This window comes from Pongo pygmaeus, chromosome 1 (assembly GCF_028885625.2).
Source record: "Pongo pygmaeus isolate AG05252 chromosome 1, NHGRI_mPonPyg2-v2.0_pri, whole genome shotgun sequence".
Classification (NCBI taxonomy): Eukaryota; Metazoa; Chordata; class Mammalia; order Primates; family Hominidae; genus Pongo; species Pongo pygmaeus.
Window position 1 is genome coordinate 65,926,149 of NC_072373.2, and position 12,111 is coordinate 65,938,259.

The window sequence follows — 12,111 nt, forward strand, 5'->3', positions numbered from 1 at the left end:
ATATATATGTTCTGTTATATATATGTGTGTGTATGTGTATGTGTGTGTAACCCATCCAAGTTTTTTTGGGTTTTTTTGCCTAGGAAGTCATCAACACCCAGACCTAGAGAAAATCTACTTAAACTCATCTGTTCTAACAAAAATCTTAAATAGCAGCCTTCATTTACTAAGAAATTCTCACCCTAGTCAGGATATTCAATATGATTGTATGTTAAGCTAGAAAGGAAGCAAAGCAATGTTAAGATTTCCTGAAAGCTTTTCTACTAAATAAATGGGATGTGCATCCTGGAGCCACCAACCACTAAATCTCAACTGTTTCATGCATGGGTGGGTTGAGGGGAGGCACAAAAGACTTAATGAGTGACCCTCTCTGCTAGTTTCGATTTGGCCCTGTAGGAGGTTACTAAAATTAATGAAGAGAATGGTATGGAATTATTTTGAAAAATTTCCTATGTAAATGATGGAAATTAAACATTAATAAATAACTCAGAACAAAAAGTTTAGACAAAAATCAAATTATGAGTTTCATAGTAACAAGATTTAATGTGAGTGTTAATGCTATAAGAGACCAGCACCTACAGGTGAGTTATGGTCTCAGTGTCACCTCTAGATGCTGGTGACCCTAGAGGTGACACTGGGACCATAAGTCACATGAAGATGCTCTGAGACCCTTCCTGCGGGTTTGGTTTCCAGTATGTTTCCCAGTGCTCTCTCTGCTGACAATTTCCTTTCCTTGGACCTGGAAAAGGAGAGGAAAGATATTAGAAACCTTGCCTCTTACTGAAAGAAAAGGAAGTACAGGAACATGAACACTGCATGCCAGCATGAATCTAGGAATATTTGGCAAGTGCCTAATGTAATTCCAACACTAAATAAAAAATTCAATTATTTTTAAGTGAGGTTTAACAAAAAGTAAATTGGAACATATTGTACGCATCTCAGAAACACTTACCAGCTTCTCATGCTACGAAAGCATTTGAGAACTGAATGGATTTGTGTAATGGGCTTTTTATAGAAGGTTTACAACTACCAGCTCCCGGGGGGAAAAAGTTTTCATTAAAAATGCACATTCAGCCTCATGGCCTTGACAATGATGACACGAGTCTATAGACTTATTTGTCTCCCACTAAACATGGGCAGAGGATAGGCAATGTTCACTGCTGGACCTTCCAAAGCACCTGCTTGGAACAGGCATGAATAATGATAACCATTATTTATTTGTTAGACAAATAGTTTCTAAGCACCTACTGCAGGCACCATTTTGAGGGTAGAGCAATGAACAAGACTAACATGGTCTCTGAGTGGGAAAGACAGTCATGAAATAAGCAAGATAAATAAGGTAATTTCAAATAATAATAAATGCCATGAAGAAAGAAAACAAGGTAAGCACTTAATATTTTTCAGCCACTATACTAAGAATTTTTACCTATATTATCATGTTCAAACTTTATAATAACTCTATAAATTAGGTGCTATTTTTGTTATTTTATAGATGACGAAAACTGAAGCTAGTAAGATAAATTAACTGCCCAATACTGCAGAGCAAGTAAGGAGTGCAAAACTGGAATAAAATTCAAATTTTCTGACTCCTAAGCCCATGTTCTTAACCATTATACTATATGCCTTAAACCTGAATCTCATGGCTAAAAAAAAGGCAGGAAAAATTGCTTTTCCCATAATGTATCCTAAAATTCTGAAAAGTCTGTTTGACATCTATGACAAAATCCTTGGAAATAAATGAAAATTTTCAAGCTTTATATCTGATCAACTCCTCTCTACACTGTGGAGGAACTGGTTGCACTAACAAAGGCAGCTCCGTTTTGCTGGTTATTGGTATGTCATGTTTTGCATATGAAAATGTTACTCCGGGTGACATAAAGAATGGATTTAAGGTTTCTGTTCCCACGGTGGTACTATACTTACTTAAATCCACCCATGCTCTCTCATTTGCTATCCCTGACCCTTCAGGAAAAGCTGATCAAGGTCAGGGATTTGGCCGGGCCCATTCAGTACACAGAAACACTCCAAACACACAGACACAGCAACGACCTTCATGGCCCATGATCTAAGTGATAACCTAAGATCCTGGCCAACATTCAGTTTTATTTGGGTACAGCCCTCCAAAATATCCTTTATAACTCTGTGTTATAGAACCTTTTATCTCCCAGTGGTCTACCAATTTTAATTATATAAATGTATTTGCACACTGATTCGTTTAATGTTACTCTTTCCCACTAGACATTCAGCATGAAGAAGGCAGGTTTGTCCACCATTATACACACAGCACCTTGTACAGTACATAGTACACATTAAAGAGCTGATAAATATTGCTTGAGTAGACAAACGAATAACAGCACTGATGCTCAAGTGAACTGCTCACAACTGTGTGAAGGGAGGAGCCCTTGGGAAATACAGTTTCCAGGGAAAATCACTTGAGGTAGTAGTGAAAGGGATGGCTAAAAAGGATTCCCAAAAAAGGGTTCCTTTAAAGGTGATATTAACAAATCAAGGAAGGTGATATTGTACACTTAGAAAGAGCTTCCAAGTCAGAAAGGGGAAGGTTTTAATTCTAGCTCTGCTACTTACTGATTGAATGTTTCTAAGCCATAATTTTCTAATCTGTAAACATACGGGTAAAAATAAGTGAACTAAATGAGATAAAGCCTGTGAAAACACATGGCAAGCAAACAAGGGAAGAAGAAATAAGTTCAAAGACCTACTGAATTAGTCTCTTCTCTGCAACATAAGCAAGTAAATTTAAGTCAGATAATCTTAAAGTATAGTATTTACAAATGGCTCCAACCTTTAAAAACCCCGAATGTCCTCCACTGGGAGAATTCATTTGAAATTAAGGGAGTAATTCAGACTATTACTCAGTGCTTTCCACAGTGTGACCTGAGTGCCATCAGCTTGGCAAAGGTTTCTGGAGACCTAGTTAACCCCTACTCTGGTTCTTGTTGGCATTCTGCTTACTTTTTTTTTTCTTTTAGACAGGGTCTTGCTTTGTTACCCAGGCTGGAGTGCAGTGGCACCATCTCAGCTCTCTGCAACCTCCGCCTCCCAGGCTCAAGTCATCCTCCCGCCTCAGCCTCCCTAGGACTACAGGCATGCACCACCACGCCCAGCTAACTTTTGTATTTTTAGTAGAGACGGGGTTTCACCTTGTTGGCTAGGCTGGTCTCAAACTCCTGGCCTCAAGTGAACCGCCTGCCTCGGCCTCCCAAAGTGCTGGGATTACAAGCTTGAGCCACTGCACTGAGCCCATTCTGCTTAATTCTGATATGAGTGCATAACACAGAAAGAGAGAATGTTGAAGAAATGGCCCAAAAGGGAGCTATTGTGACAGCTACCTGAAGAAAACTCTAGATACTTGTGCAAACATTTCCTGACTCTCACTGAGGGTCACTAATTAAAGTAGGTTTCTCCCTACATTTCAGGTTGGGCATATTCAGTAGTATCTAACACCCTTATGTTTAAAATGGTATGGTGGAGAGAACAAATGATTTTTTTTTTTTTTTTTTGAGACCAAGTCTTACTGTGTCGCCCGAGCTGGTGCAATTTCAGCTCACTGCAACTTCTGCCTCCCAGGTTCAAGCGATTCTCCCACCTCAGGCTCCCGAGTAGCTAGGACTACAGATGCCTGCCACCATACCAGCTAATTTTTATATTTTTAGTAGGGATGGGGTTTCACCATGTTGGCCAGGTTGGTCTCGAACTCCTGACCTCAGGAGATCCACCTGCCTCAGCCTCCCAAAATGCTGGGATTACAGATGTGAGCCACCACGCCTGGCCAGATTTTTAACTGAATGAGTATATATTTGAAGTTAGATAAAAGAAGATCTCAAAGCCCCAACACAAACTGCTGGCTCACAATTCAAGAACTTTCTCTTGGGTTAAAAGTAGACCAATGTGGACTCTGAGCCATGTTGAGAAGCACAGGAAACAGGGGTCCTTGGGAAATGATCACCCCAAGTAAGGGGTAAAGCAAACACATGGAATTAGCTATACGTGAATTCAAACCACTGTTTATTGGCCAATCACAAAAGGCTCATATTATAGCAGAATAAAAAACTGTCAAAAGATAAAAAAGAAATCCCAGAAAGCAAACAGTTCCATATGAGAAAACCCACATTATTAGAAGTCTTAAGGGAAATCAAAGCTTGACATCAAATAAGCTTCTCTGGTGGGAAATAAATACTGCAGTATCTGTCTTCAATCCATTCTCGACTGATTATTGTATGATTAGCGCATGCTGTAATAGCTTTCCAGTGTTAATTTCACAACAGATAAGCAAACTACTATTAAGAAACCAAAAGAAATTATTTTTTAAATTATGTCAGAAACCCATAAACAAGTCTACCACAATCTACTGACAAAATAATATTTCAAATGCTCATCTTCAGAATAGGCAAGTTTATACAACATAATTGCTTCCTCTTAATTATAGACATTAAAAGTCTCAACAACCAATTTAAGAACCCACTGTTTCACAGAATGTGCATTTTGGTTAAATTTAATCAAGACTGAAGCCTGGCTCAAGCTCTAAGTGTGAGTAGGAAATGAAGCAAGGAAGAAATACTCATGTTGAGGTTTGTACTTATTTGAACAAATCCCAATTTCTGCAGAATAATCTAAATAAATGAGATTTATTTCTCTGAACTTCTATATCCTGTTTCATCTGCAGAACATGTTAGAACTTCATCTAATACCATCTCAAGCAGTTATCTACTTGTTTCAGAAATGCAAGCCTTAATATGTTATCTTTTGCAGTAAAATATTAAGTACCGAGGGGTGGATCCAGGTCTTATGGATATGTAATTTGAAGCCATATGTAATCTGAGGGATCCTCTCAAAGAAAAAGAATACAAAATCATGAATATAAAATTATGCAGAGGGCATTCCAAGTGAGCGCCCCTGGAGGTTAAGTACCAGTGGCTTCATAGTAAATCCACCTCTAAACTATCTCAAGGCATGAAACAAGTCTCATATTTCTGAGTTCCATTCGCATGGTGTCTTGCAGAAGCTGGGTATTGTGTAGGCATTGAGTACTTGTCAATTCCATTCATTTCAGAAGCAAGCAAAGGATCTGTTTATGAAATTAAATTCAAGGCCAAGCCTTGGCCCATCCAAATGGTACAAAATAAATCCTAACTCTCCATTCAGTTATATCTTACATGACAGCTTGAATTAAATGCAGTTTGATTCATGTTCAGTGTTAGTCAGTCATCCAGTTAGTGTTTTAAAAAGCAAAAATATCTATCCTCTATAATAGAACAAAGAAAAGATTTTAAAAATATCAAAAGCTGGATGTATATGAGTCATAGACTAAACACTCCAGTTCCTGTGTGTATAATGTCCTCTATTTAGGATGAACAGCTGGAATTTACGTGCACTCCTTTATTGACTGTGGACATCTGTGGCCTATTATCAATAGTCACCCCATAAAATAGAAGAGGTTACCAATTCTAAAGTAAACTTGTAGGAGTTTTTTAATGTTTTGAACAGTCAATTCATACTGCCTGCCAACAGCATACCGCATTTTTTTATAAGCATGAAATACCAAAAAGATAAAATCCATATAATTTTTCAATTTCTACTTACAGGTATGATCTATTACATAAGATCCTGCCTATATAAAGAAATGCCTCACCAATCCAAGTTTATATTCCAGGCTTATTTTGTCAAGCACTGCTATGAAAAAAGCTACAGAACTTCCTATCTGTGCTGCAGCTCAAAGTATCATAACCAGATCAATGTATGACAAAGAACAGACATTTTGTGAGTGTTCTTGAAGATTAACATATTAATAACCATTGATCCAAATAATCTTACTCTATATGCACTTTACGAGAAAACTACTTTGAGGGAAAAGACACTATTGTCAATAACCTTACTTATATTGGAATATAACTTGATTATTAAAGGTATTTCGTAAGACTAATAGATACGACTACACAAAAAATGTTAATGTCTTTATAAAAAATTTTAATAAATAACCTTTAAAACAAATGGAAAAATTAGGAAAATATTTCTAACATATGATAAGCAACAAACTAATTCCCTTAATATGCAGAGTTATAATTAGATGATCAATAATTAGATGAAAAGAGTCCAAAAGGAAAATAGGCAAAAGGATATGAAAAGGCAGTTCACAGAAAAGAAAACACAAACAGCCAATAAGAATTTTAAAAGATGCTAAACCTCACTCATAAATTTAAGAAGCATAAATTCAAAAACAACAAGCTATCATTTGTCAGTGGTCAGGTCATGGCAAAGACAGTTTCAAAGGTAGAGAGAAAATATCCATGGTTGGCAAGAGTGTGGGGAAAATGAGGAAATAGGCACTCCCGTTTTCTGTGGACAGGAATGTTATTGGTGCAATCTGGCAGTTATCTTTCAAATCTTTAAATGCTGATATACTTTGACGCATTAGTGACTCTTCTATGACATTATCCTATAGAATTCTCAAACAACTATTCAGAAGATATGTATTCAAAAACACTCCTTGCAGTACTGTTTACAAAGTTTAAAAAACAAATTTGCCGGGCGCAGTGGCTCACGAGTCTAATCCAAGCACTTTGGGAGGCTGAGGTGGCAGATCATGAGGTCAAGAGATCAAGATCATCCTGGCCAACATGGTAAAGCCCTGTCTTTACTAAAAACACAAAAATTAGCTGGGTGTGGTGGTGCACACCTGTAATCCCAGCTACCCAGGAGGCTGAGGCAGGAGAATTGCTTGAACCCAAGAGGCGGAGGTTGCAGTGAGCCGAGATCACGCCACTGCACTCCAGCCTGGAGACAGAGTGAGATACCATCTCAAAAAAAAAAAAAAAAAATTAAAAACTGGAGAGAACTTTAATGTCTATCCATATGATAACCCATTCAATAAATATTATAAAGCTATTGAAAAGATTATGATAGATTCATCTATATGTGCTGATTTTGAAATAAGAATTACATTTTTTGAGCTTTCAATATGCCAGCCACTGTTCTAAGCCTTTTATATATACTAATCCACTTAATGAGTAAAAAATTTCCAAGATACGCAGATAAGTAAAAATCGAAAATTGGCCAGGCGTGGTGGCATGCACCTGTCATCCTAGCAACTCAGGGGGCTGAGGCTGATCTGTTGAGCCCCAGAGTTTGAGGATGCAGTGAGCTATGATTGTGCAACTGCACTCCAGTCCAGTCTGGACAACAGAACAAGATACTGTCTCTAAAAATAGAAAAAAAAAATTCTTTAAATGAAAATTGCAGAACAGATTGTGTACTGTGATACCATCTGTATCATAGATAAGCATATATGTCATATGATAAATATATAAACATATCATATATATGACATACAGTACATAAATGTGTGTATATATACATACATACTTTCTATACATCCAAAAGTGTGGGAAAAATACAAAAGGATGGTTTACAGTGATTTCCTGGGAGGAATGGGATTGGAGCTTGGGGAAAAAATATTTTACTTTTTATTTTTATAATTATCTGGGCTGATGGAACTTTTCACCATATACATGGATTATCTCTATTTTTAAAATGTTAATATGTGTTACTTGCCTAGTTGATGGTCTATTTAATTTTCTTCTTACTACTAATATTTTTAAATCTAATAAATGTAATTTGGGTAAAAGGTAGCAATATGAATAAACTTTAATATTTTGCATACTCTTCCACAGTGTAAGAATTTTTACCATGAGCACAGATTAGTTTCAAAATAAAAAAATTTAGTTAACAAACATCAATACTCAACAAGCCCAACAGAAAGCCGTATCTCATTTCCTTCCTTATGCAGGAAACCTCAGAATATAAGGATTTAGATGAGGATTCTCCTGATTCTAAAACAATTGTTTGGCTGACAGCTTTCTTCCTCCCAGTATCAAGTTGATTTAATGATATTTTCTAAAAGACCAAGTTTAATTCTAAATAAAACAGAAATAAAGAGGAAAATCTAAAGTTTAACAGTGTGTAAATATCAATGTATACTGCTCTATGTAATATGTAGCTTAAAAATACAGATCAAGGATATTTATGTGCAGATCCGTAAAACAGCCAATACATGCTGACTGTTAATAGTTATCATCATCATCGCATCATCATTGCCACCATTCCTAAGCTGCTTCCTGTGGGTCTAAGAATGAGCTCCACACTTCACACCTATTAGCACATTTCATCCCCACAACATCCCAGTAAAATTCTTGGTCAACTGATTATTTACTGAATAATATAAAATCATAAAAATATGGAGAAATGTAGGGTGGCAAATAGTAAATCCATAAAGCAACTGAATCTAGATTTAAGGTATCTACTCTCAACTCTTTTATAAATCTTTTAGGAGATATTTTTCCCCAGCAACAGACCATAAGTGGCTCCTGAATGATCTTCTTGCCATTTGTGCCAAAGGTCATCCCTTCCCGTTAATCTTTCCTCACATACCTCTCTCTGCATACCAAGTGCAGGTGATTCAGAACCTCGTGCTCCACTCCATAATCAGCCTACATTTCTTTCAACTCAAAAGCTCCTTTACATTCTTACCTGTCCAGCAGTAGTTCCAGCACTTCTTTAGTGGAGGCAAAGCCTCTGTATGTTGAAAGAAAGATGCTGATATAGGTAAAGTCATTGTCCCCAAAAGCTGTCAGCAGGTTCTCCACAAGCTTCTCCAAGGTGCCAGCTTTTATGGTCCTGATCTTACAGGTTTCATATTGACTGACTGTGTGTCCTGGAGGCAGCTGGTCCCCTTCAACCTGTATAATAAATTAACAATTACCATAAGGAGAAATGACTCCCTAAAGTAAAATTGGAAGCATTGAAATAGTTGAAGGCCACAGCCTGTTATGTTTCCTCTCATTCTTATTTATTTATCCCTTTTGTTACCCAGGCTGGAGAGCAGTGGTGTGATCACAGCTCACTGCAGCTTGGAGCTCCTGGGCTCGAGTGATCCTCCTGACTCAGCCTCCCAAGTAGCTGGGACTACAGGCTCAGGCGACCATGCTCTGCTCATTTTTTGTATTTTTGTTTTTGGTAGAGATGGGGTCTCGCTATGTTATCCAGACTGGTCTCAAACTCCTGGGTTCAAGCAACCCTCTCACCTTGGCCTCCCAAAGTGTTGGGATTATAGGTGTGAGCCACTGCATGCAGCTTACCCTCACCCTTATTTAATTTCTCTACACGTCATATAAGGCAATGCTCTCTTCTATGAGTTTAGTGTGGTAGGGTGGTGGTGGTGGAGGTATGCGTGTTTCCTACCTTTCTAGAAGTAGAGGTATTACTTCATAATGGTTACATTTGCTTCTACTTACTCTCCTATCAAGAACTAGTTTGCTGGCATAATTTTACCAAGCACATTTTTAATGATACCAGGATCAGGTTTAGCAAGCATTCCCTTTGTTTTGTTCCATGGAAAGTTTTCAAATTCATTCTTTTTTTTGAGATGGAGTCTCGCTCTGTCGCCCAGGCTGGAGTGCAGTGACACGATCTTGGCTCACTGCAACCTCCACCTCCTGGGGTCAAGCAATTCTCCTGCCTCAGCCTCCCGAGTAGCTGGGATTACAGGCACCCATCACCATGCCCAAATAATTTTTGCATTTTTAGTAGAGACAGGTTTTCACCATGTTGGCCAGGCTGGTCTTGAACTCCTGACCTCAGGTGATACGCCCGCCTCAGCCTCCAAACGTGTTGGGATTACAGGCGTGAGCTACTGCACCTGGACAAACTCATTCTTTTTTGTTGTTGTTGTTGAAGTTTTTTGTTCTTTTTTTTTTTTTTAAACTATACTTTAAGTTCCGGGATACATATGCAGGTTTGTTACATAGGTATACAAGTGCCATGGTGGTTTGTTGCACCCATCAACCCATCATCTATATTAGGTATTTCTCCTAAGGCTATCCCTCCCCTAGTCTTTCACCCCCCCGACAGGCCCCCATGTGTGACGTTCCCCTCCCTGTGTCCTATGTCCTCACTGTTCAACTCCCACTTATGAGTGAGAACATGCGGTGTTTGGTTTTCTGTTCTTCTGTTAGTTTGCTGAGAATGATGGTTTCCAGCTTCATCCATGTCCCTCCAAAGGACATGAACTCATCCTTTTTTATGGCTGCACAGTATTCCATGGTGTATATGTGCCTCATTTTCTTTATCCAGTCTATCACTGATGGGCATTTGGGTTGGTTCCAAGTCTTTGCTATTGTGAACAGTGCTGTAATAAACACACGTGTGCATGTGTCTTTATAGTAGAATGATTTATAATCCTTTGGGTATATACCCAGTAATGGGATTGTTGGGACAAAGGGTGTTTCTGGTTCTAGATCCTTGAGGAATCGCCACACTGTCTTCCACAATGGTTGAACTATGAGTGAACAGGCAACCTATAGAATGGGAAAAAAAATTTTGTAAACTCATTCCTAAAGACAGCTCCTATGGTGGGGTGCTGAAGCTGAGTCATACTGGTTTTGGAGAGAGGATTGTTAAATTTTAAGAATTTGTGTGAGCCAGTTGACCTCATGCTGATAGCTTGAAAAACTGGCCATGGCTGGAGTATATTCTCCGTGGAAATCTATGGAGATGGAACCATGATCTGACTTTCTTCAGTCCACAGACAGCAATGTGCATTTTGATTCAATATCATCAGCAATCAACAGAGCTGACTGAGAAAATGGTTGTACCAAGCAGCACTGGGTTAAGCTCTGGGGAGTGATGAAAAGGGTGGGTGGGTGTATGACCCTGCCTTCTGGAAACTTGCAAAGTCTAAAAGAAGACATTTGCTAATGAGAAGCAGCTAGCACATGAAAATGAAACTGTAAGTGAATATTGGTAGATATAATTGTACCTTGGCAGATATAAACCATAATACATAAAAATTCATTGGTAATAAAATCTTTACAGCTTAAAATTTGAGTATAAGGGAAGAGAATTAGAATGAAGAAAAATATTGGTGTGCCTTACATTCTGAAGTAAATCTGTGCCTAACAAATTATACAGAGTTGCAATTTTGAAAGTTTAACTCATCCTTCATAGGCACTAAGGAAACTGCTCTAAAGAGAGGAGGTCTATTTCTAAAGCAAAAATAATCCAAAGTGATGCAAACAATCGCCAGGCGGTTTATCTGAATCACAAGTTGAATTGTTTTATGTCAGATTTCCTAAATTGAAATAATCACATGTGAAAATTAAAGAAGAGACACAAATAAGAGAGAAGTGGATCTCTAATGATGATACTGTGCTTACTAAGTACCATGTTTGCTTTTCCTTCACCTGGCCTGTCAGAAATCAAACTACTGGAAGGAAACTAACAGATGGGATTGCTTTCAGAAAGACCAGAGTGGTGGCAACTGCTTTCAGAGGGGGGTTAGAATAGCTTAATGTCATCATGTCAAACTGCTAACAGGAATTAAAATTAAGACTCCAGCTTATGTGGTGGATGGCTTTATCTCTTTATTTAATTTTTGAAAGTTTTCTAGGGAGAGGGATCTGATTCAGGCAAAAAATCTAATGTTTCTTTAGGCCTTTTAAGACTGTTGACTCAGATCAGGGTCTAATAGCTGTTCTTTATCACTCTACATGTAGTTTTAGAACAAACTTTGTAGTACCCGTCTGTTCCCCAGAAGTTCCAATTAACTTTATCAGAAACAATAAGTGAAAAAGATATATGGTTTAGAATTCTACATGTTATTAATTATTGGTTCACTGTTGCTTTAAGTGTGTGCTATAAAACACCCGTTGCAAAAAAACTCCTATGGTCAAGTTTGGGAACTATAGAGTTCAACAAAGTCAATGATATCTCTTTACTGCAGAATTTCTCATACACTTTAATATGCCAACATGTGTTATTCAACTCTAAGAGAGGGGTATGGTATACGGCATTTCCAAATGGATTTCTCTTTAGTCTCAGAGCACTTTGCAGAACTTCAGAATGCACATACTTTGAAAAATTTTGGCTTATTAAATTACTGTAATGCATTTAAAACTTAACTCATATTTACCACTTTTCATTTAAAAAAAGAAAAATCAAAACATTATAAAATGTAATGTTAATTTTTATTTTCAAATGTGTATTCCTTTGATCTCTTTATTAATACAAAAATGTAAGGATGTTTTGCGTTTTGTACTT

At 37.7% G+C, this 12,111-nt stretch overlaps 1 protein-coding gene across 5 annotated transcripts in view; it reads right to left on the minus strand.

Annotated features, from left to right (window-relative positions):
- RGL1 (ral guanine nucleotide dissociation stimulator like 1) overlaps positions 1 to 12,111 on the minus strand; it is a 305,456-nt gene that overhangs the window by 78,209 nt on the left and 215,136 nt on the right. For all 5 annotated transcript variants that reach the window (XM_054443341.2, XM_054443321.2, XM_054443311.2 and 2 more), the window contains one exon: positions 8,545 to 8,753. In XM_054443341.2, the coding sequence (XP_054299316.1) occupies positions 8,545 to 8,753 (209 nt within the window). The remainder of the gene's footprint in view (positions 1 to 8,544; positions 8,754 to 12,111) is intronic.